This window comes from Rutidosis leptorrhynchoides, chromosome 2 (assembly GCF_046630445.1).
Source record: "Rutidosis leptorrhynchoides isolate AG116_Rl617_1_P2 chromosome 2, CSIRO_AGI_Rlap_v1, whole genome shotgun sequence".
Lineage (NCBI taxonomy): Eukaryota > Viridiplantae > Streptophyta > Magnoliopsida > Asterales > Asteraceae > Rutidosis > Rutidosis leptorrhynchoides.
The window spans coordinates 576043627-576068214 of NC_092334.1; the positions used below are offsets into that span (position 1 = coordinate 576043627).

A 24588-nucleotide genomic window follows, 5' to 3' on the forward strand; every position below is an offset into this window, starting at 1 on the left:
TTGTCTGGCGACCGTCGGAGGCTGCCGGCGGCTGATGGTGATTTTGGTTACTTTTGTCGCTGCTGGCGGCCACAGGTGGTTAACGGCGACCTATAATGGTGATGGGCTTAGGCTGGCGGTTGCTGGTTTTTGCTAACGGCTACTAGCTAATGCTGGCTGCCTCTTAGCTGCCACTTTGTTGACTGTCAAAATCTACGGGTTTGTTAATGTTCTCAGAAAATTTGGTGATGATGGCCTGGTTTCTGTTTGGTTTGACTCTGCGTTTTACGTTGGTTGGTTGCTGCTTGCCTGATTTGTTCATACTTTTCCCGTAGTCGAGTCTATTCGGGTAGGCTTGATGTTGTTGACGACATGTGTTGACTTAGTTGACCTCGGAAAATTAATGTTTACTGGAGTGTTTCTCTCGGGGTCCTTTTTCCGCTCAAACGAGGATTTGATCTTATTCGACGGGCTAGTATTTCTCTGGTTTTGGAGTTGATACAGGGTTTATCGGGTACGAGAGGTTACTTTGGTTTGCAGGCCTCGGGTTAGGTGCTGTTGGAGTGCCCGACGTTCATTTTAGTTGTGCGGCGTTTGAGTAGTGGCGACTGCGGAGTTAGATACGAGATCGGTTTTATGTATGTTTTAGATTTAGGTTTGGTGGTTTGTACGAGTGTATTGTCTTTTACAATTTCAATGTGTTTGCTCTCTTCCAAATTCCAATGATATCGTCCAATGTTTGTAAGACGATTAGAGCGAGACCTTTCAATTTTGTCGTTCGTGTTTAGCACTGGATCCCGGATCTTTACGAGTTTTTATATAAATATTAATTTTTTCGCAAAAAAAAAAAAAAAAAAAAAAAAAAAAAAAAAAAAAAAAAAAAAGCGGCGAGGCATATACAAATCAAGGTGTTTCATTGGGCCTCGATTATAAGCTATGTTATGCACATCAATTTAATGTGTTGAACTCTCAACCATGGATCCTAATCCGAAGCTCGTGAAGTGATAAGATGGATGTATTGCTTGTTTGAATATCTAGAATATATTTAGTTTAATTGGTATGATATCATCGTACTGTATATCATACATATAGAGGAGTTTCAAGGCTGTAAGATATAAGCCGGGTTGTAATTTGTGGCTCCTCCTTTTTTTTTTTTAGATGGAGAAGTCCTTAATTATATAATCATATTTTTCGTCATTGAAAAAAAAAAAAAAAAAAAAACTTCCTAGGTAGTCTTACACTCGCAAACAAAATAATAAGACGCCCAACATTGTGTTTTTATCATAATATACCCAGGGTCGAAGCCAAAAATTCAAGATAAGGGGGCTCGAATTATTTATAAATCGTAACTTATAACAAAGGAAATGTGGTCACATCGTTTGAACGATAGTGCCGATAAATATTATATGTTACCGAATAAAAGAAACAAAATCATAACAATTACGGAGTATTTTTTTACAAATTACGGAGTATTTTTCTAACATTAAATCATCCCAAACTAATAGAACTTGAAGTAAAATTTGTGAATAATAATAGTTAAACTTTGGTTGTTGAGGGTGGCTGACCACCACCCTGTCTCCCCTTGTGTCCGCAACTGAATATACCAAACAAATAAAAAAAAAAACAGAAGTTTTTTTTCATATATTAGAGGTCATGCCGTCATGTCACAAGCCCACAAGGCCCAACGAATAAAACAAGAGAAATAAAAATTCTGGTTAGTAACATCTAAACTGTATATCTTTACAAAAAAACCATGAAAAACTGAAAAAGAAATAAAGCACAAGTAAGAGCAATTTATGAACCAAAAGGTATGGTTCAGCAATATCAAGGTAATAATTCATCAACTTTTGAATTTGAATTTTGTCGTGAACAATTTAATGGGCGGGTGTATGCCGTTACAGAAAAATAAAATATAAAAAGCAATTTTTAACATGCGGACGATTTAAATTTAATTATTATCTAAATTTAACCCCAAATCATACAAAACGCCAGTTTTTAAACGTATGCAAATTTTGGATTAATTTAATTTAAATCCAACTAAAATAATACACAGATAAATATAGAATCTGTTTGTAAATGCAAATGTATGTCATATCATACTCCGTAACATAATAAATCAACTAAAATCATGAGGAGAAACTAAAGTCACGGTTTCATACTACAAAATAGACCATTTTCCTTCTTTTAATACCCTTTTTGTACTAAAAGTGGTTTTTAGGTTCAAAAAGTTAGTCAGTTTCCCTCGAGCTTTCACTAGCGAGCCAAAGTTTCTTTTGAACTATCAGCACAACATCGTCTCCATCTGAATCGGATGACGAATCTGCCAGCGCAACTGTTTCCCAGTGTATTGCGCTTAAATAGTTCTTTACAAAGTCGATGACAGGTTTTTTGTCCCGCACGATTAGGAAACCTGTGGGCCTTAGTATACGGTCCATCTCAATTAGAAGATCCTCACCACTGCAACCATTCTTTTCGATGATGTCAGAAAACACGTTATTGGCGTGGAGAAGATCGTATGTTCGAGGGTAGGTTGAGTATGCTTCACACCTGAATACAATATCAACCAATATATATATATATATTACATAATATATCACATATTAGTGTGGCGGTTTGATAAAGTTGGGGTCAAGCTATAACGTAATACTCCATGATAGATAGGGAAATATGTACCAGTTATGAATTGAGCCGATTAAGCCTCTATCATAAATAATTTTCAACGTGTTTGGTCCATCTTCAGGGACAACATTCATTACCCAAACATCTTTTGTCTTCAAAGCAGCCCCGAATGAACCCAAATTTGCCTTCATGTCCATCACATTCCTTATAGTATTTGTTGATATTTTCGGGCTCAACAGATCCCAGTAGTTCTCAACCCTACGACGCCATAACTCCTGCATAAATACAGATAATTTTGTAAATTCACCACTACTTATAATAATATTAACTAATATTAGTAATTAAATTAATATTATATATATATATATATATATATATATATATATATATATATATATATATATATATATATATATATATATATATATATAAGATATAAGATATAAGATAGAAAGTTGTATATTTACCGTGTCCTTCGCAAACATATCATTCGAATAGCCAAAGTCGGCAAGACGAGGAGGTGGAGAAGTTAGCCTAGCGGGCCATGGAGCCAATGCGCTTCCTTTACTTGCATGATCATCTGATAAAAAAAGTAAACTTAAGTGTTTGCACAACTTCAAAACATTCAAGTTTCATATTATGACACAAGATATAATTATAATTATAATTATAATTATAATTATAATTATAATTATAATTATAATTATAATTATAATTATAATTATAATTATAATTATAATGAAATAATATAAGTAACTTACGATCCGAGTACGGTGTGATGCAAGCTTCCATGTTTACGCCATACACTGCATCTGGATCATCATTCGATCGACATAAAGGAGGTCGAGTTCCAGGAGCTCTCTCCATGTAACAATCATTAGTAAGCGGTTTAACCCAAATAACAGTTTGGTTCCTTTTCGCAGCTATTTTCCAGCACATGCGTTCAACAAGCGCACTCATTTCTTTCCATATCCGAAGATCTTCTTCGTCTTGTGCATAAGCTTCAGGAGACGAGTACGCGAAATAGCCACCCGGTCTGAGCAACCGATCTAACTCGAGAAGAAGGATACCGTCCCTTTGAAGCCAATCGATTCTACAACGAGAACAATGAGCGAGTTCAAACGATCTGCTAGGATAAGGAAGTCTTTTTGTGCCAAGAACACCAAGATACGCAGGAATGCCTCTTTCTAAGGCAAACTGGATCTGATTTTGATGCACGTCGTTCGGTGCTAGTGACATCGTGATGATGTCAGATGAAAGTAGATAACCACCAAAACTTGCAACACCACAACCAACATCAAGAACAGTTCTTAACTTTCCTTCGTTGTTCATAACATCTTTAGGGAAGTTGAGCATCTGTCAATTAAATTGTTTATCAGATTATCAGATGTAACGAACAAAAAAGCTTATGTTTTTTGTGTATAAGAGATATACCTGGCAATTGAGAACCATTCTCTCATATTTGGGTCAAACGGGTCAAGTTTTTGGGTCAATTGGGTCTTGAAAAAAAATAGGCCTGACAATGTAAACCAAAACTCTGACCGTTTGGACTCGTTTAAGATTTTTACCGTTTGACCCATGACCCATTTCAACCCAAAATCGTTTTGACCCGTTACCAAACCGACCCAACCTGACCCGTTTTCCAGGTATAAGAGACATGTGAAAATATTTACATTTGCAAGTGATTTGATGTACTTGTCAGCTCCATAGTGAAAATGAGTTCCTCCACCAGGGAATATGATTTTTTCACCTTTAACAACCATCCAGTTTTGGTCAGACTTTTCATGTGCAAGGTGAGTGTGTGGTATGTTTGCTTTCCATACTTCATCTCTACTCTTAGGCCACTTAATTGGGACCTACACGAACAAAATAACGTGAATAAAAAAGATCAATCAACTATACTCCAAAAGGTATTAAAACCTAATACAAATGAATATTCAATGTTAGTCGATCATAACCACACCTTGTAACCTGTAGGGGGAGGAATCAAGCAGTTTAAACGCCTTTCAGGGAGAGGGCAATGTCTTTCATAGTGCTCCATCAAAGACAAATCCAATTTTAATCTCATTTGGTAGATAAGGTTTCGGTCTAGGCAGGGAATCAACTCAGAGTATCGATCCTCACAGACCTTCAGGAGAAAAAAAAAAAGATAACAGATTAAAGTCTGAAATCTAATAGAGGCAACAGCCTAATATTCTATTACAACATAACTTTAGTTACAGGGGACTATAAAAAGGTATAATCCTGCTGCATGTTAACAAACTTACAGGAAAACTCTTTGGTACAATGCCATCTTGATCGTCCAGGCCAAACTTAAAATCATCTTTGGCGCCAAGATCAGATTCTTCATCCCCACCTAAGTAGGAAGATTTAAGTTTCCATAGAGACCGGCTTCCATATTCTAGAGCTGATTCACCTTTACTCTGAGAACCAAAATATAAATACAGGAAAAGAACAAAAACTGCTACAAGAATAATTGTAGTGAGCAAACGTTTCTTCTGTGATCCATCTGTTCGTCCTCTCATAATTAACGTTATGTCTGATACTCCACAACCCTACTTGGTTACTTTAATTCAATCTCTTTAGATCACAAGAATTGAATTATAATTATTTCCAATAGATAATTAGATGCCAGTTAAATAATCTGGTATTTGTTATCCAAACTACTGTCGATATTGTCTGTTATGATAGACTATTCCAGATGCCAGTTATATGTGCTACCCACCTGTTACGCAAACAAAAAGCTATTAGCATAATTTTCAAAGCACTCAAAGCACATTACATTTAATTATAAACTCTATTAATGCTTCTATAGAGCGAGAAAAATATGTGCTTAACTTTTACATCCTTGACTTTGATTGACTTAGACCAGACTCGGCCCGACTCAGACCAACTTTGACCCAAATTTTTGGCGTTTACCGACTTTTGAGCTGTTTTTGGCAAAACGGAATGGACTAGTCACCAAAACGACTAGTCGGCCGAGCCGTCTAAGTTTTGCAACATCAGTAAATACAACTACCAAGAAAAATAAATAACTCATACAAATGGCACTACATGATCCAGTTGGAGTATACACAGAAGACATGAACACTACAATGTACGGCATGCAACATTTCAGTTTAAATTACCACCAACCTTTTTACCTTGCCAGTAAGTGTAAGCGTAAATCTTAAAAGTCCTTACTAAAGATCTCTATAATATCAAAACACATGAACACAATCTAAGTAAAAAAAAAAAGTACTAAAAACTGGCTTATATCTATTCAGTGGTATAACTTTCATGTCTTCCTACTTCATCAACTACAAAAAATAAGTGATCCACTGTAACTTAACTTGAGTGATTAAAAATAGTGATCATAAATAGCATTAATGAGGATTATACTTTCGGATCCAATCAAGCTGAATCTAGATCACATTATTTATCAGTAATAAAATAGAACAAAAGGTAAGTTTGCTTTAACAATTACTTAACACAGTTCATATAACACAGAGTACCTAACTTTGTCCAAATCAAATAATGTTACACATCCAGCAAATCACGCATTCTAATAGACATTGAAAATCAATGATAAACAACTTTCAAAAGTTATGCTACACTTATTCACATTGATTCCAGTACATACTTAATATAAATCGAGATAATAATCAGTATGATATCTTCATCTTCATTAAATATAATTATACAATTCAAATCGAACGCATTAGCCATCTATCCTCATATATAAGTAATATCACAGATATAAACAATCACACAAGATGAAATTCACGGATACGAAGTGCAAATTAACAATTCGAAATCAGATCTAATAACTTTAACAGTTAGATAACAGAGAAAATGAACTTACTGGCGTCCGGATTACAGATCTAGGTTATAAATTTCGAATCGAAGTGTTAGCAATTGTAAATAGTGCGTGCAAATTTGATGCATATGAAGCTATATAGATGGATACAGATCATTATTTTATTTATACAAATATATACAGGATGCCTTACGGGTAGATCTGAAAGTATACGACAGTGAAACAAAAGAAAAGAGAGTACGGTTGGCACACGGTGCCACGGTGGATAAAAATTTACTCAATTAAATTTTAGTGGTTTTAAACCCCTTGTATTATAATTTTTTTGGTAGTTTAGTCCTTTATTTGAAGTTTTTGTGTAAAGAAGGTCCAATATGGACGTTGAAAGTGTCGGTGAGGGAAGCGGAATGTAAGTTGTAGGTTCTCGTTCGATTTAGGTTAAAAGTGTATCCTATCCTAAATAGTATAAGGTATTAGAAGCAAAAGAAAAAATTGAACTGAGGTTGTAAAAATTCAAAGTTAAAAGAAAAATAAAAGAAAATATATTAGTTTGACGATGTTAATCATCGAACTTTTTTGAAAAGATAATAATAATAAGATAAAAGATTGGGAAGTGACAAAGTAGAAAATAGTGGTTGTGAAGTTTAGTGTAAGGGGTGTTCTTGATAGCAACAAGGCCGGCCATAGGGTAGGGCTGGGGGTGCGGCTGCACTGGACAGCAACCAACAAGGGGCATCAAGTTTTCCATCTCGAATCTGAAATTTTGTAGTTGAAAAACTAATTTTTTAAGTGATTAATCTCGTTATATGAACGTTTATAGACATGTAATGTAAGTTTATATTGTAAATTTTAATTAACAGAAGTTTTTGGAAGTTTAAATGTTATGGTGGTTTAAGGGAACATTAAGTTGCAGGTGATGCTATGAATTTAATTAATTACCCCTTTATGTTATAAGAGTAGTATAGTGTAGGTTCTTAAATTTTGATACTTAAAACAATATAAGCCCCTATAGTTACTGTACAAGATGCCCCCTATAGATAATGTACCTGGTAACATACAATTTAAAAAGATTACTTCGTACAATGTAAATAAAGGGTACTAATTTAAAGAAACATTTTTTTTGAAAAGCAATGTGTGTTATTCATTACTATAAAACTCAGGAGTTACAGCAGCCCATTTTGGGCCTCATTACATGTACAGAATCACAAAAATGTTACAGCATGTCAAGGTGCTAAGATAGCTCAATCTCCATAACCGCGAATTAGAAACTATAGAAGATAAATTTGCAGGTTATGTAACCAATTATGCCAGTCGATGGATTTATTTTTGCATCTCTTCGCGATCCACTCGTAACTTTTCACTTGAATCTCGTTTAAGGCAACCGGAACATTCCAACACTTGTTTGAGAACACTTTTTGGTTTCGGTTTGTCCATATTAGGTAGCTACACGACCACATAACTGCTTGCCAAATACTTTTGCCTATATCCGATCTTGCGTAACCCGTATCACTTAAAAGATCTTCAACCTGCAGGAACGGGGTTCCACTACGACCCCACCATTCGAAAACTTTACACCATACATCAAACGCTTGCTTGCATAGTATGAGTGAATGGTTTACCGATTCAATATCCCCATCGCACAACGGGCAACGCACCGAATTAAGGTCCACCCCTCTCTTATCCAATTCGAACAAAACCGGGAGTCGTTTCTTCCTCGCTCTTCAAGTAAACACCTCAATCTTTTTCAGGACCAAGTTGTTCCTCAAGGTTTCTCCATTGTTGTGACCCGAGAGTAATAATTTCGAGCTGATCCAATCTGCGAGTGTACCTGTTGAGAATAAGCCATTGTTACTCATTGTCCACAACCACCCATCTGAACTTTTCGGATCAATGGTAGCAGCCTCCAGCAGCCTGTTTAGTTCGACCAATTCGCCACATGTTCTACCCGTGAGTTCTCGCGACCACGCCCAATTGCCCACGCACTTTGAGTCTGCAACATGTACCCTATCTCTGACCGTAGCCTGTGAGTTAACATCCAGCCTCCACAACCTTTTGAATTTATTTTTCAACACCACATTACCAAGCCATGAGTCGTTCCAAAAGGAAGTTGACGCACCATCCCCAAGTTTTTTGGCAAAGGAGCCTTTAAAAGTCAGCCCCAAATCTTCAATGTCGTTTCCTGTTTTTACAATTTCCTTCCATGTTGAACTATAAGAAACACTACAAGAAACATCATTAGAAAAGAGACCACCCCCGTGGCCATAAATACTAGAAATGACCTTGACTCACAAGGAGGTAGTTTCGGTTTTAAACCTCCACCACCACTTGCCGATCAAAGCCATATTCTTGCTTTTAAGTGACCCCAAATTCAGCCTGCCCTCATTGTATGGTAGAATTGTTTCATCCCATTTGACCCAAGAAATTTTATTACCCGCCCCGCCCCGCCCCAAAAAAAAGAACGCCTTACACACTCGAGTTTTTTAATCACGCATGGTGGGGCACGAAAGAGCGAGAAGTAGTACAACAGGAGACTATTCAACACCGATTTAACAAGAGTCAAACGTCCACCAAATGACACCGATCTCGCTCTCTAATCCGCAAGTCTTTTTACGAATTTATTGATAACCGGTTTCCAACTTTCTTCTTTCTTCATATTACCACCAACCGGGAGGCCAAGATAAATAAACGGGTTTGTTCCAACATTGCACCCATTACTTGCCATCATTTCAACCTCGGTCTTATCAACCCCAACCCCGAATAAGTTGCTCTTGTGATAGTTAACCTTGAGTCCAGAAGTCAATTCAAAACACTTGAGAAGTTTCATAAGGTTTTGGATATTATTCTCACTCCAAGAGCAAAAAAAAAATCGTATCATTCGCATATTGGAGATAAGATATGGGAATTTTATCGCATCCAATCTCCACCCCCGTAAACATATTGTTCATCACGGCGGATTTTGTAAGAACATTTAGACCCTCCGCCGCCAAAATAAATAAGAAGGGAGATAACGGCTCTCCTTGTCTCACACCACGTTGTAATTTAAATTCATTTGTAGAAGACCCATTAACAAGGACCGAAAGCGAGGCTGATTTAAAACAAGACAAAATCCACTTTTTCCATTTTGTACCAAATCTCATTATATCCATAATTTCCATTAGAAAATCCCAATTTAGACAATCAAATGCTTTCTCAAAGTTAACTTTAAAAATTAAACTCTTAAGCCGTTTGTGCTTCAAAAATTGTAGTGTCTCATTAGCAATTAGCGCCCCGTCTAAAATATTTCTTCCCTTTATGAATGCACTTTGTTCAAACCCCACAAGATTCGGTACCACTTTCCTGAGACGATTAGAGAGGAGTTTAGCAATGACCTTATAGTAGCTACCGATTAAACTAATCGGACGATAATCATTCAAACCAATAGGGTCAGATTTTTTTGGGACGAGTGTGATAAAGGAAGCGTTACATCCTTTTGAAATTTCACCACTTTCCCAGAATCCGTTAACTGCCTCAATTAAGTCCCCCTTAATAACGCTCCAGAATTTCTTGTAAAAGCCTAAATTGAACCCATCCGGACCAGGAGCTTTGAGCTCCCGCATTCACGTACAGCTTCCCAAATTTCAGCTTCGTCGAATTTTAATTCCAGCCTACCAGCTTCGGTTTCAGACAGCCTGTTTACACCATGATTAGATGATTCGACCCAGCCCAGTAACGAAGGTCTGCTGGTATTTTTATGGCCAAAAATATTTTGGAAGTGTGTAAACACAGTACCCTTCACCACGTTTGGTATTTCATTCCATTCACCATTTAGATTTAAGCCTCAGATGTTGCATTTGTTATATCATCGACGAATCGATGAGTGGAAGTATTTAGAGTTTTCGTCACCTTCTAGTATCCATCGTATGCGCGCCTTTTGTTTAAACATTCCCGATTTAATTCTTTCCTTTTCAATCTAACATTTACGGGTTTCCAACCATGCTATACGATCATTCTCACTAAGAGCACCATTCTCCGCAAGTAATTCAAATCTTGTTGCCTTGTCCTTAGCTCAATTATCTCATTTTCAAGTCCCCCGAATTCCTTTTTACTCCAACATCTTAAATCACTTTTCACATTTTTAAGCTTATCTCTAAAGATACAATATTTTCTTGACCCGTTAACCGCCTTTTCCCATGCCTCTTGCACAATTCGATCTACTCCTTCTTTATTGAGCCACTCGTCAAACACTTTAAACGGTTTGGGACCGAAGTCAACAATTTTGTCCCTAAGTACAAGCGGGCAATGGTCCGACTCCCGTCTTTCTAGAGCAACAACCGATAGATCTTCTCAGAGGCTAATAAATTTGTCGTTAGTGAGAAACCGATCTAACTTACTGAATTTTGTACCATCATCACTAATGCGCGTGAACTTCCTCCCGTTAATTGGAATTTCAATCAAATTATTCTTTATAATGAACTCGTTAAAACGTGTTGCACGAGATTGATGGAATACGCAATTCAGACGATCCGATTGATTTCTGATCTCATTAAAATCACCACACAAAACCCACGCGGAATCAATGTTACCTATAATACTGTCCAACGAGTTCCACATCTCCTTTTTTTCACATCAGTATGCGGCCCATAAACATTAACAATGATTGTTTCGTGTCCAGATCCGCACCAATTACCTCTAATAGCCAGGAAATACTCATTACCTAATGCACTAGTAGCCGTAAAGCAAGTTGTATCCCATATCAACAGCATACCCCCTGAATTACCCACTGCCTCCCTTTGGATAAATCCACAATTTTCATTACCCCATAAAGCATGGATCCAGCTATCATTCAAGTTCCTACATTTAGTCTCTTGAAAAGCTGCGATATCAGGTCTCTCGCTAAAACAGATACCCCGAACCCAACCAAATTTTCCCTTGACCCCAAAACCTCGAACGTTTAGTGACAATATCTTCATAAAAAAATTGAGCAGACGAAACAGAAACAGAAAACTTACTGTGGATTGAGGGTGGTCCACCTCAATCCGATTTGCTCCCCAAAGTCTTTTAAATCTGCATTATTCATCGACTGGCCATCTGAATTCCCCACACCCATCGTCGAATTTGAGTTCGACCTTTGTTTCCTGGTCTTCAATTTCATGGCACAAGTTTTGCATCTATGGCACGTGTCAGCCGTTAGGTCGTATCCACCTCTTGCCATGTTTTTTACCCTTTTAATCCGAGAAGAAGCTTTCCAATTCCCTATTGTGTTCAGGTAGCACCCATTACAGATAGAGACCTCAACTGACCTAGAGCTACTACGCTTGGAAGAGACACTCGTTTTCCCTTTATGCTTGTTTACCAGATTTGGGTCAGGTTCCCCTCCTTTCCCGAGTCCATCTTTGTCTGGGCTATTTTTAAATTTATAGTTATCTGAATTAATAGGCCCAACAGATTTTACTTTGTCTTCCATCCCATCAGACCTGATATTTTGGTTTTCATTTTCGCAGGCCAATTTATTAAGCCCATCAGGGATGAAATTATCACTTTGGGCTTGTATATGTTCCTGTAGCCCATTAATACCAAGCCCAATGCTACCAATGTCTGACCCTGTATTTACCGGAGTATTATCCTCAATTATCTTGGACCCAGATTGGTTACACGAGTTACAATTGTCATTGACCCAATGCTCAGCAGTCGATACATTAATCCCACGCGTTGTCTTCTTTTTTGTGTCTTCTATGGTTTTTTCCTTGGAACTAGGGCTAGACTTACTGTCATTCCTTGTTTCTGCCACCACCTCATCGTCATCCGCAAAAAGGTCATTAGTCCCAAGACACCCCGACTCTTGGTCATCTTCAATGTTCAAGTTATTCCGGCATGATGTTCCGGCATCAGTTCCGGCAACCTTCAACCCCGGTTGTGCCACAGATTCTGAGTTCTCCTTCATCTCATGCTCGTTTTCCGAATCATCGTATTCATTTAGATCCTCGTAAGTATCTCCCTCATCATCAAAGGACCCAAAGAATTCTTCACTACTCATAGCGTCATCAGAATCAACATAGTCAGAGCTGGGCCATGAACTATGGGACTAACCATCTCTATCATCATCTTCCATATCCAAAACCGGAAGAGCTTTCTCCTCCTCTTTGATGTTTATGAAGTAAATGCTTTTCCTGTGTTTTAGCTTTAACGAATCATTTACAACTTCAGGATTAAATAATTTGACAAAGACCCTCCCAAATAATAGCTTTTGATTACCAACAAGCGAGCAATTTTCAAATTCATATGTTGTGCCCCACCATTCTGCGATTGAACCAAAGGTGTGCTCCGTCCAGCAATGCACCGGAACACCTGAGATTCTTAGCCAGGTCATTCTACCCTCGGGCCAGCTTTCAGCATCCCACATAGAAACTTTATGGATCCACTTATTTAAAGATACATATACTTGAATACTGTACTAGATTGATACATATAGAGTGTACAAAATGCGTACTTCAACTAAAATTTCAATTTATACTCCATATTTTTCTTTGACAAAAAAATAAAAAACTTTCATATAATCTAAGCGTTTCACCAAAAATAAAAGAACCCTTCAAAGATACAAGAAACAAATACGACCCGTGACCATCTCACACACCTAAAAAATAAATCACAACTAAACTAAACAAGAAAACAAAAGCTATCAAGGAGCAAGCTGAAACCCAAATGACCAAACTAACTAAAACGGGTAGCAAACAAAAACATGACCATGCACAAAAGTACAACAAAACAATAAGCCACGACCAAAAACTACCAAATGGATAAGGCTGAAAGTCTAATCAAACGGTTGTATTGTCCGCCGCCTTAAATGTTTATTTCGCATCTTTTTAGTATCATTGTTACGTTATTATTGATTATATTATGGACATGAAAAAAAGAAGCTTAATTAGATTTTGAATTAAAAAAATATAGTTGGTTGACTCACGACAAAAAATCACGGGGCATACTTTTCCTAACTCGCCCCGGACATCAATAAGATCAGGACCGGCCCTGGATAGCAAGGTTGCAAAAGATGTGAGATGAGGTCGAGACGGTTGGGTCCTAAAAAAGTCGAGACGTTCGGACGTTGACCAAAGTTGACTTTTAAATATATAAGTATATAAATGTATATATGTATACATATTTTAAAGCCAAAAACTTTAAATGATTAATTTGTACTCATAATCGCTATCACCGTTAATTTAATACACGAAATTCAAACTAATATACGACAAATTTGACAGATTTTACCGACTTTCTGACTTTTCTGAATTTTGACCGACTTTGACCCGATTTTTTTTTCAACTTGGCCCGAATTTTGACCGTTGACTATCATATTAGACGGTTTTTTTCGAGGCGGGACGGGCTAGTCACCAAACCGTCGCAACGGCTCGAGACGGGGTGTTTTGCAACAGTGCTTGATAGTATAACTATGTAAGTAAGGATACAAATGGTGTAAGCATGATAGAAGTTACTATTCATCATTTTTATATACTAGTAAAAGAGGTAACATAATATTTTCTTGCTTTAAAAAAGTTATTCAAAACACGTATACTACAAGTTACAATATCGTATTCTGAATTAAATTGCCCGAAAGTGAATTTTTACATATCATATTTTTATTAAATTTGAAGGCATGTGATGCCCCTTCGTCATTTCGTGTTGCCTTGTTCCATAAGGGAAATTTAGAATGTTTTCTCGACGGGGGCAAAAAAATAATGTTAGAAAGTTTAAGCTAAAAAATGACAGAATATTACATTCAAAACTCGATTTGACAAGATCTGACCATGAACCTATTTTTAAAAATATCATATAACAAGTATACAGTGGTGGATTATTGGGGTTGGCATGGTGGGCCATGACCCTCTCAAGAGCTTGGGTTATAGTTAATATTTTAGAGGTATAAACTTAAATAATATGATTGTTAAATGGTTTACAAGTGATATTGCTCGATTTATACATGTTTTACCTCGTAATATATTTCACATTTCACTCGTTTTTGTGGTTTATTGAGTTTAAAAGACGGACATTTGTGCAATTATGTTGGTCCAAGGCTAAAAAGCTCATCTTGGTGCAAAATTGACCAAAATCTAGCCTAAATAGTGAGCCAAAGTGCAGGGCAAGTGAAAGCACAAAGCAAATTGAAATGTGCAAGCTTAGTTTGAAAAATTGAAGTGTTTTGAGAGTGCAGAGTAAAGGAGCGGCGCACCATATCAAACAAAATGGCAATATTCAGATCAGAAGTTTGAAAAAAATTCCCACGTGCAATGGTGCGACGGACCACCTAATATGTGAAATCGTACTTTTAAAATAACTAGCTAAAAACTTAACACTATCACACAATATCAGGCAACTAAAATCCAATCATGCAGTAACCAGTAAGTAATTTGATCAGTTCGTTCCACAGAGAGCAGCGTTTAATATTTAAACAACTAATAATTATTCTAAGAATTTGGGGTTTTTGATTTGAATTTAAGTAAAACAGTAACGAAAGTAAATTAACGAATAAACCAGATAAGGAGAAGCAGTGTCCACTTTAATGCTCAACAAATGACTAGGATTGTTCTTTTATTAAAACGTTTATTCAAAGGTCTAGGCAATAAGTTCATTTCGGTCTCACGAAATCAATGAGCCAAAGGTATAATGAATGCATTAACTCACATTAATTATCATTCAGAGGTCCAATAACCATGTAAAATTAATCTAGACTTTCTCTTGGTTAAACTCACATAAAACCTAGGCTAATAGGATCACTCGAAAAAGCCTACACGATTGCGTTATCACAATATCAATGTAATCACCAATTGCACTCACATACAATTGTCTAGATCTAAAAGATGAAATACAAGCTATGAATATTGATAAACTCACATAAACCAAACCCAATTACCTGTATAATTAAATTAACGATATATAGATGAACACAGCAATGGATTTTTCAACCATCCAGGCATAGCCTGGGTGACCACCAGGACTTCAAATGAAGCAAGAGGTCACGGGTTCGATTCCCTTCAAGGCAAATACCTTGGGGCGAGCTCCATTTAGTGACTGATTGACTAGATGATGCTTTACCTGGTAGCGGTGGAGGCCTGGCTTACCGTTTACCCGGGGTTTACCAACTAGAGGGGAGCCATTATGGCTCGTCGCTAGGGGGTTCCTCGTAAAAAAAAAAAACAATCGATTTTTCAAGAAAGCATGAATAATTCAACATAAACCATAATAAATCACAAGATAGAACAATCCCAAATCATAAGTCTTACATCAAGTGTACACAATAGAGATTTAGCTACTCATGATTGAACTTGAACAACCAAACAAATAAATTAAGCATATAATGTTAATCATAAAAATAATCAAATTAATGTACTAAATAGTTTGTAGTTGAATAAAATTACCAATCAAAGAGCAAAACCCCACACACTGAAAAATTAAGCCTTCGAAGTTGTTTGCAGCCTCCAGCGAAACATAAAATAGAATAAACCTAATTCTAATAAAATCTCTACGGTACAGAGTTAAAAAGAATAATGATATATAAAAAAAAACTAAATCTAATCGTCACATAAAAAGTTGGGATTTTGTTTCATATTTATAGCATCTTCGACATTCACCTGACCGCCTCAATTTCTCTTTAGCGAGAAATCCTCTACCAAAATTTCGCTATAGCGAAATCACTATACAACCATACTCGTGTTCGCCTCTTGAAGTCTTGGTTAGTGAAAACACGCAATGATTTCGCTATAGCGAAATCATTACAACTAAAGTTCTCGCTAAAGCGAAAATTACTATTTTCACCTTTTACCCCTCTAGTTCCTGAATTTTTGCACAACAACTCCTTTCTTCGAATTTGACTTGTAAAAACGGACTTTTCCGCCCAAATTAACTCCAAAAATCTAAAAACTCTTCAAATATTATTCATGAACCAAAACATCAATCTTTAACATGTATCTTCATGAAATCTTCAACTTAGCACCGAATATCAACAAATTGAAACCGATATTGAAATGTCCCGTTCTTATTGATTAAAAACGTTCCATATTAATTGATTTCGTTGCGAGGTTTTGAACTCTATATGAGAGGTTTTTTTTTTTCAAAGACTGCATTTATTTTAAAACAAACCATAACCTTTATTTCATCAATAAAGGTTTAAAAAGCTTTACGTAGATTATCAAATAATGATAATCTAAAATATCCTGTTTACACACGACTATTACATAATGGTTTACAATACAAATATATTACATCGACATATGTTTCTTGAATGCAGTTTTTACATAATATCATACAAACATGGACTCCAAATCTTGTCCTTATTTTAGTATGCAACAGCGGAAGCTCTTAATATTCACCTGAGAATAAACATGCTTTAAACGTCAACAAAAATGTTGGTGAGTTATAGGTTTAACCTATATATATCAAATCATAACAATAGACCACAAGATTTCATATTTCAATACGCATTCCATACATAGAGATAAAAATCATTCATATGGTGAACACCTGGTAACCGACATTAACAAGATGCATATATAAGAATATCCCCATCATTCCGGGACACCCTTCGGATATGATATAAATTTCGAAGTACTAAAGCATCCGGTACTTTGGATGGGGTTTGTTAGGCCCAATAGATCTATCTTTAGGATTCGCGTCAATTAGGGTGTCTGTTCCCTAATTTTTAGATTACCAGACTTAATAAAAAGGGGCATATTCGATTTCGATAATTCAACCATAGAATGTAGTTTCACGTACTTGTGTCTATTTTGTAAATCATTTATAAAACCTGCATGTATTCTCATCCCAAAAATATTAGATTTTAAAAGTGGGACTATAACTCACTTTCACAGATTTTTACTTCGTCGGGAAGTAAGACTTGGCCACTGGTCGATTCACGAACCTATAACAAATATGTACATATATATCAAAGTATATTCAAAATATATTTACAACACTTTTAATACATTTTGATGTTTTAAGTTTATTAACTCAGCTGTCCTCGTTAGTAACCTATCACTAGTTGTCCAACGTTAGATGTACAGAAAAAAATTGATATATATTATCTTGAATCAATCCACGACCCAGTGTATACACGTCTCAGGCTAGATCACAACTCAAAGTATATATATTTTTGGAATCAACCTCAACCCTGTATAGCTAACTCCCACATTACTGCATATAGAGTGTCTATGGTTGTTCCAAATAATATATACACATGGGTCGATATGATATGTCAAAACATTTGCATACGTGTCTATGGTATCCCAAGATTACATAATATATTAGAATACATGTATAATATAATATAAGTTAGCTAGGATATGATTAATATAGATTTGTTACCAATTTTCACGTTGCTACAACAAGAATAATTATCCAATCTTGTTTTACCCATAACTTCTTCATTTTAAATCCGTTTTGAGTGAATCAAATTGCTATGGTTTCATATTGAACTCTATTTTATGAATATAAACATAAAAAGTATAGGTTTATAGTCTGAAATATAAGTTACAAGTCGTTTTTGTAAAGGTAGTCATTTCAGTCGAAAGAACGACGTCTAGATGACCATTTTAGAAAACATACTTCCACTTTGAGTTTAACCATGATTTTTGAATATAGTTTCATGTTCATAAGAAAAATCATTTTCCCAGAAGAACAACTTTTAAATCAAATTTTATCATAGTTTTTAATTAACTAACCCAAAACAGCCCGCGGTGTTACTACGACAGAGTATGTCCGGTTTTACAGTGTTCTTCGTGTTTCCAGGTTTTAAATCATTAAGTTAGCATATCATATAGATATAGAACATGTGTTTAGTTGATTTTAAAAGTCAAGTTAGAAGGATTAACTTTTGTTTGCGAACAAGTTTAGAATTAACTAAACTATGTTCTAGTGATTACAAGTTTAAACCTTCGAATAAGATAGCTTTATATGTATGAATTGAATGATGTTATGAACATCATTACTACCTCAAGTTTTCTGGATAAAGCTACTAGAAATGAGAAAAATGGATCTAGCTTCAAAGGATCCTTGGATGGCTTGAAAGTTCTTGAAGCAGAATCATGAAACGAAAACAAGTTCAAGTAAGATTTCCACTCGAAATAAGATTGTTATAGTTATAGAAATTGAATCAAAGTTTGAATATGAGTATTACCTTGTATTAGAAAGATATCTTACTGTAAATAATAAAGATTTCTTGAGGTTGGATGATCACTCTATAAGATTGAAAGTAAGCTAGCAAACTTGGAAGTATTCTTGATTTTATGAAACTAGAACTTGTAGAATTTATGAAGAACACTTAGAACTTGAAGATAGAACTTGAGAGAGATCAATTAGATGAAGAAAATTGAAGAATGAAAGTGTTTGTAGGTGTTTTTGGTCGTTGGTGTATGGATTAGATATAAAGGATATGTAATTTTGTTTTCATGTAAATAAGTCATGAATGATTACTCATATTTTTATAATTTTATGAGATATTTCATGCTAGTTGCCAAATGATGGTTCCCACATGTGTTAGGTAACTCACATGGGCTGCTAAGAGCTGATCATTGGAGTGTATATACCAATAGTACATACATCTAAAAGCTGTGTATTGTACGAGTACGAATACGGGTGCATACGAGTATAATTGTTGATGAAACTGAACGAGGATGTAATTGTAAGCATTTTTGTTAAGTAGAAGTATTTTGATAAGTATCTTGAAGTCTTTCAAAAGTATATGTATACATATTAAAACACTACATGTATATACATTTTAACTGAGTCGTTAAGTCATCGTTAGTCATTACATGTAAGTGTTGTTTTGAAACCTTTAGGTTAACGATCTTGTTAAATGTTATTAACCCAATGTTTATAATATCAAATTAGATTTTAAATTATTATATAATCATGATATTATGATGTACGAATATCTCTTAATATGATATATATACATTAAATGTCGTTACAACGATAATCGTTACATATATGTCTCGTTTCAAAATTATTAAGTTAGTAGTCTTGTTTTTACATATGTAGTTCATTATTAATATACTTAATGATATGTTTACTTATCATAATATCATGTTAACTATATATATAACCATATATATGTCATCATATAGTTTTTACAAGTTTTAACGTTCGTGAATCACCGGTCAACTTGGGTGGTCAATTGTCTATATGAAACCTATTTCAATTAATCAAGTCTTAACAAGTTTGATTGCTTAACATGTTGGAAACACTTAATCATGTAAATAACAATTTCATTTAATAAATATATAAACATGGAAAAGTTCGGGTCACTACAGATATTGCGAATAAAAATGTGTATAAATGAAGTAATATCAAATTTCCTCTTCACTTGAACCTTGCTTTTCCTCAAGCAAGTCTATCTTCAAATAATATCAACTAATGTAAAAATAAACATACCCGAACAAGTCTTCAACAATCATAGAATCAAGACGTAACGATATCATCTTCATAAGCAATAAATCCATATCATGTAGTCTTCAAAAAGCGAATGCAAGGTTCAAGCCTTCAATAGAACTCAATCTTTTGAACATAAAATTTGTGATTACCCAACAGCTTCATACCTCGAATCAAGAACACCCATGTGCGGAACCAAAAAAATTTGGCCTTAGGGAAACAAAACCTTTAGAAAACCATTTTCGCACTTTAGAACGGGAAAACAAGTTAACTTTTTACACAAAACAAGTTTTTCAGAAATTTTAGGTTTAAAGGCTATGTGCTTTCAAAGCCATCCCGGTTTTGGGACAATCGCACGAACATTTATTAACCCAGTATATCATCTAGGATGAACTACCTCCCGGTTCGAAGGCGATGAGATAATAATCATCTTGGGCTCAAAAGGCTGTGTGCATACAAGCCATCCCGTCTTTGGGACAACTGCACGGGTAATTTCCAACCCTGTAGACAAACTATTCGGTATCAATAGCGATGGGAAAGCAACTACCCAGGGTATGAATTTTTTGAGTGGTCTAGAGCAAAACGACACTTGAAAGACTTTACTTTCAAGTTTTGGTCTCTTTGATTCTTGACTTAACTTGAAAGACATTACTTCCAAGCATGGGAGAACTAGGGAAGACTTGACTTCCAAAAAAAAATATGGGAGGACTCGATTCCCCCGGAAGTGTTTAAACATTTGGTTAATTTTATCTAAGGTCCTTGGACCCCACTTCCCACGCATTGTAACACCCTGAATTTTAATACATCAGAAAGTGTCACCAGAAAGTGTCCTCAGAAAGTGTCAGGAAAAGTCTACTTATACTTATGCATTTTCAGAATTTACATCAGAATCAGAATCAGACAACCTCAGTCCCTGAACTTCTAAATGAAAAACTGTTTACCAGTTAGGCCGCACCGCGGAGTTTTGGGGTGCGCCGCAGCTAGCCTACGTTCAGGTGTTTTAAGTTTGAAAAGTTTTTGTCTTCAACTTTGCCTTAAGGTCGCGCCACGGGCCATATAGGCGCGTCGCGCCTCAGTGCACGGCCAGATTAGAATTTCAGCTTTTAAAAGGGGTTTAATGAGGGGCAAATGAGTCATTTCATGTATGGGCGATTTTTGAGCCACAAAACTGATACAAACCCCATCTTATCTTTATTTTATCCCATCTTTTTCACACAAACACTCTCTTCAAATTCTAGTCAGAGAAACAAGGTTTTAGAGTGAGAAAGTTACATTTGGGGAAGAAGAAGGTCGATTCGGGTGAAAGCTCAAGAGTTAAAGTTGTTCACCTCATTCATGTTAGTGTTTGAGCTTAAAGGTTCTTTAGAAAACCCACCTAGCTCTTTAATGGAAGTTAGGAGCTAGTAATCTGGTTTTATATTGTTGTTGGTGGGTTTTGGGTTGGAAACTAACTTGGCCATGTGTAAGGCTTGTAAAGTGGGTTTAATCACTAGGTTTAGTGATTATGGAAGTATTGGAACCCATTTAGGTATATTTGGAAGACTAATTTTAAAATGGGTCAAAATTAGGGTTTATGGGTCAAATTGGGGAAGACAAATATTTAATACTTGTGTTTCGGTTTAATAGGCGTTATAGGACCATTTTCACTAGTGTTGAGTGATTATTGGTTAGTTTGGGCGTTGTTTGTGCTTGGAAGTGCAATTGGGTCAAAATTGCACTAAGTATCAATTTGGGTTGGTTTGTAATCCACTTTAATTGTGTTGTTTGTTATGTGATAAATGGAATAAGTACTTTCCATTAGCGGCTTGCGGATTTGGCTTTGCATTCATCAAGGCGCTAGGGTGAGTGTAAATATATCATATGCGTATGTATGCATAGGATGGGTGTGGGTTGGGGTAGAGTGATCCTTGTGCGTTCGGGTTCACTTTACATGTGTGTGGGATGATGGACTCTATGCGTTTTGGGTCCACGTAGCACGTTTTGTGCGTTTTGGGTTACCACCCTTGGGGTAGTGAATCTCGGGCGTTTCAGATTCACATTGGCAAGTAGGTTAACCCCGTTGATGTGTTGAGGTGAATTGGGTAGTGATTCTCGTGTAGTCCGGCTTCAATAATGAATCTCGTGTAATTCGGATTCACAATGTCGCGTGTAGTTCGGACGTTCCCATTGTTGTTGTTGTGTTCTAGGGTAGTGATTCTCGTGTAGTTCGGCTTCACTAGTGAATCTCGTGTAGTTCAGATTCACAATGTCTCGTGTAGTTCGGACATCCCTATTGTTGTGTGGTTTGAAGTAGTGTATCACGTGAGTTTTGGATACACCAGGATGCATGAGGGTTTGGCTAACTTTCATGCGTTTGAGTTTAAGGGGTTAACCTTGGGATTTTTAAGTATTGCGTATATCTATATATTGTTGTGTTGTAGTTAATCATGGATTAACATGGTGGTATGTTATGTGTAGCTTTGCCTAGTTATTCAAGGTTGCGGCATGTGTTTATTACTTGTGTTGGTGATAAGTATTCATTTTATGCATATGTATGTATATAGTATGTTTATCCTCACTAAGCTTTATAGCTTACCCTCTCGTTGTTTATATTTTTTTAGATTCGCGTGGAAAAGGTGGCAAGGGTAAGCGCGGGGAATAGTGTATATCTCGGGTTGCTTTAGAAGACTTGGTTTTAGATTGGATTTAGGACTGGGTAGTGCAATCCCAATCACCATGCTCGGTCTTATGTAGATTTTAAACGCTTTGGGTCCAAAGTGTCTTTTGGGTTATGTTAAAACTGGTCATTGTGTTCCCGGGGTCGTCGTGTCCGTGTCGTTATATTTATGTTGTTAAACATGTTGTGGGGTTAATTGATGTTTATGGTTTGCGAAAATGGTTACTTGTGTTAAAATCAAACTGCAACTTCAAGTTACAGCTTAAGCCGCGCCGCGGGTAACTGGGCCGCGTCGCGCTCAGTGGTGTATTTTGGTTACAGCCCTTTTTATAAATAAAAAAAAGGTTTTGCGTATAAATAAAGGGTTGGGGTCGTTTCACGCATTTAGCTTTTATGCCGTTTTTACGAAAATGTAGGAAGCAGATACTACATTTCCATATTTTAAAAGGGGTACCATGACTTTTGACCATGGCGTGTGTTGTCTAAGCAACACTAGCACGAAGCCATTGCTCTTCCAAAAGAAGACATCACTTTGTGAAGCTCAAGGCTCCTCTTCCCACTGTACGATACATCGGTGTAATACATCGTGAAATGATGCATCCACCAATGTCAGTATGAAATGATGTGGATTAGGAAGTCTCCCACACCAAGTGAAACGACATTCGGAAGACTCAACTTTCTTTATGAATGGACTTGAATCATCCTACAATTTTGGGTTTTTAAATACCCTAGAAGACTTTGCTTCCTTATTACGCACACACATTTACACAAAAGAAAATACATTAAAATTACCAAAATCATTGAGGTACCTGCACAATTCAACTTACAATAGTGATAACATTTGCCCAATACAACAACTATACTTGGCTTTTGAATGAGTCAAAAAATTTTAAAAATTCTCAAATTTTCAACAATTTAGTCAAAAATAAGACTCTAAGCCAAGTGTACTACATCAACGAGAATTTATATCTCTCTCCCCACACTTAAGATCATGTGATGCCCTCATTTACATGAAATCATATAAATCAAATATAAATTCGAGAGGACAATAGAGTGAATGGAAAAACATAACCGGATGTAGAAAAATATAATCTCGAAACGAAGTGACAGATGGCTCTGCACTGACGGCCATTCCTCGATTGTCATCACATTATGTAGTACCTGCAATGATTACACAAGAACAAAACACAAAAAGAAAAATATTTTTATATTTTTGGGTTTTTCAAATTTTTAGGTTTTTTAGTTTTAATACAAACTCAATATACATGGTTACAAGGATATACATTGTGCAAGTTTATTAACGAGTCTTGCACTAGACTCCTTCACCTTCTCAACTGATGCCCGGATGGTGGGTTCCCTCATCCTTCAAACCACTAGAACCACTACTTATATTACCATTACCAATCATCAACTGCTCTTGACTCTCTAGTCAATTCCTTCATCTTTATTTTCTCTTTTTTAGATAAATTAGACACTAATAGGATCCTAACATTTTCATCATTCTCACTCATAACCTTCTTAACTAGCCTGAATAACCTTCTCATAGACCTATCAACAACACTATCATCGGGCGTTTTAACTACGGGTTTTTCTTTAACAACCCCACCCCCACAATTAGGCTTTTTACTAGTCCCGGTTTTATCATTATCAGTTTCAACACTAGTATGAACATTCACAAAATCAACGGGTGTAGGTGGTGGTTTAACACTAAACTTAGTCTGAAAACTTAAAGTTTTACCTCTATCTCTTAAAACTAATTTCTCAGTCCTCCAGTTAGTTAGTGCCCCTGCAGTTGCTAAAATGGTATACCTAAAATGATAGGTACAACCTTATCCTCTGGCATATCAACAACCACAAAGTCAGCTGGGAACTCCAATTCACCTATCTTAACCACCAAATTTTCAGCAATCCATATAGGTTTACTAATCAACTGGTTAATCAATCTAACTCGAGTATTAGTTGACTTAAGTTCATTTAAACCCAAACGTGAATAAACAGAAAAAGGCATAAGATTGAAACTCGCACCTGAATCAGCTAAACACCTAAAAAGTTAAGAGTCATCAATCCTACAGGGCACTATGAATGGCTCGGGATCACCTAACTTTGGTGGCATATCACTCTTCTTCAAGATAGCAGCACATTCCGC

At 36.1% G+C, this 24588-nt stretch overlaps 2 protein-coding genes across 2 annotated transcripts; both read right to left on the reverse strand.

The window, feature by feature from the left end:
- Positions 1 to 1954: 1954 nt before the first annotated feature.
- On the reverse strand, positions 1955 to 6581 carry LOC139893224 (probable methyltransferase PMT3). Its single transcript, XM_071876375.1, has 8 exons — positions 6443 to 6581; positions 4866 to 5323; positions 4562 to 4726; positions 4272 to 4454; positions 3360 to 3954; positions 3066 to 3178; positions 2653 to 2873; positions 1955 to 2526 (listed from the first exon to the last, which is right to left on the reverse strand). The coding sequence occupies exons 2-8, from the start codon at positions 5121 to 5123 to the stop codon at positions 2208 to 2210; spliced, it is 1854 nt and encodes a 617-aa protein (XP_071732476.1). The 5' UTR covers positions 5124 to 5323; positions 6443 to 6581; the 3' UTR covers positions 1955 to 2207.
- Positions 5291 to 8736, reverse strand: LOC139889843 (uncharacterized). Its single transcript, XM_071872763.1, has 6 exons — positions 8684 to 8736; positions 8223 to 8602; positions 7756 to 8111; positions 5727 to 5790; positions 5489 to 5613; positions 5291 to 5323 (listed from the first exon to the last, which is right to left on the reverse strand). The coding sequence occupies exons 1-6, from the start codon at positions 8734 to 8736 to the stop codon at positions 5291 to 5293; spliced, it is 1011 nt and encodes a 336-aa protein (XP_071728864.1).
- Positions 8737 to 24588: the final 15852 nt, after the last annotated feature.

What these genes read in the sequence shown, in the direction of transcription:
- LOC139893224 (XM_071876375.1), bottom strand. Translation starts at nt 5,123, where the DNA reads ATGAGAGGACGAACAGATGGATCACAGAAGAAACGTTTGCTCACTACA. An exon ending in ACATCAAATCACTTGCAAAT is followed by an intron (nt 3,955 to 4,271) that starts GTAAATATTTTC and finishes TTTAATTGACAG; the next exon opens with ATGCTCAACTTCCCTAAAGA. An exon ending in ATCGGCTCAATTCATAACTG is followed by an intron (nt 2,527 to 2,652) that starts GTACATATTTCC and finishes TATTGTATTCAG; the next exon opens with GTGTGAAGCATACTCAACCT.
- LOC139889843 (XM_071872763.1), bottom strand. Translation starts at nt 8,736, where the DNA reads ATGGCTTTGATCGGCAAGTGGTGGTGGAGGTTTAAAACCGAAACTACC. An exon ending in CAATGGCTTATTCTCAACAG is followed by an intron (nt 8,112 to 8,222) that starts GTACACTCGCAG and finishes TTACTTGAAGAG; the next exon opens with CGAGGAAGAAACGACTCCCG. An exon ending in AAAAATTTGGGTCAAAGTTG is followed by an intron (nt 5,324 to 5,488) that starts GTCTGAGTCGGG and finishes TTTGCGTAACAG; the next exon opens with GTGGGTAGCACATATAACTG.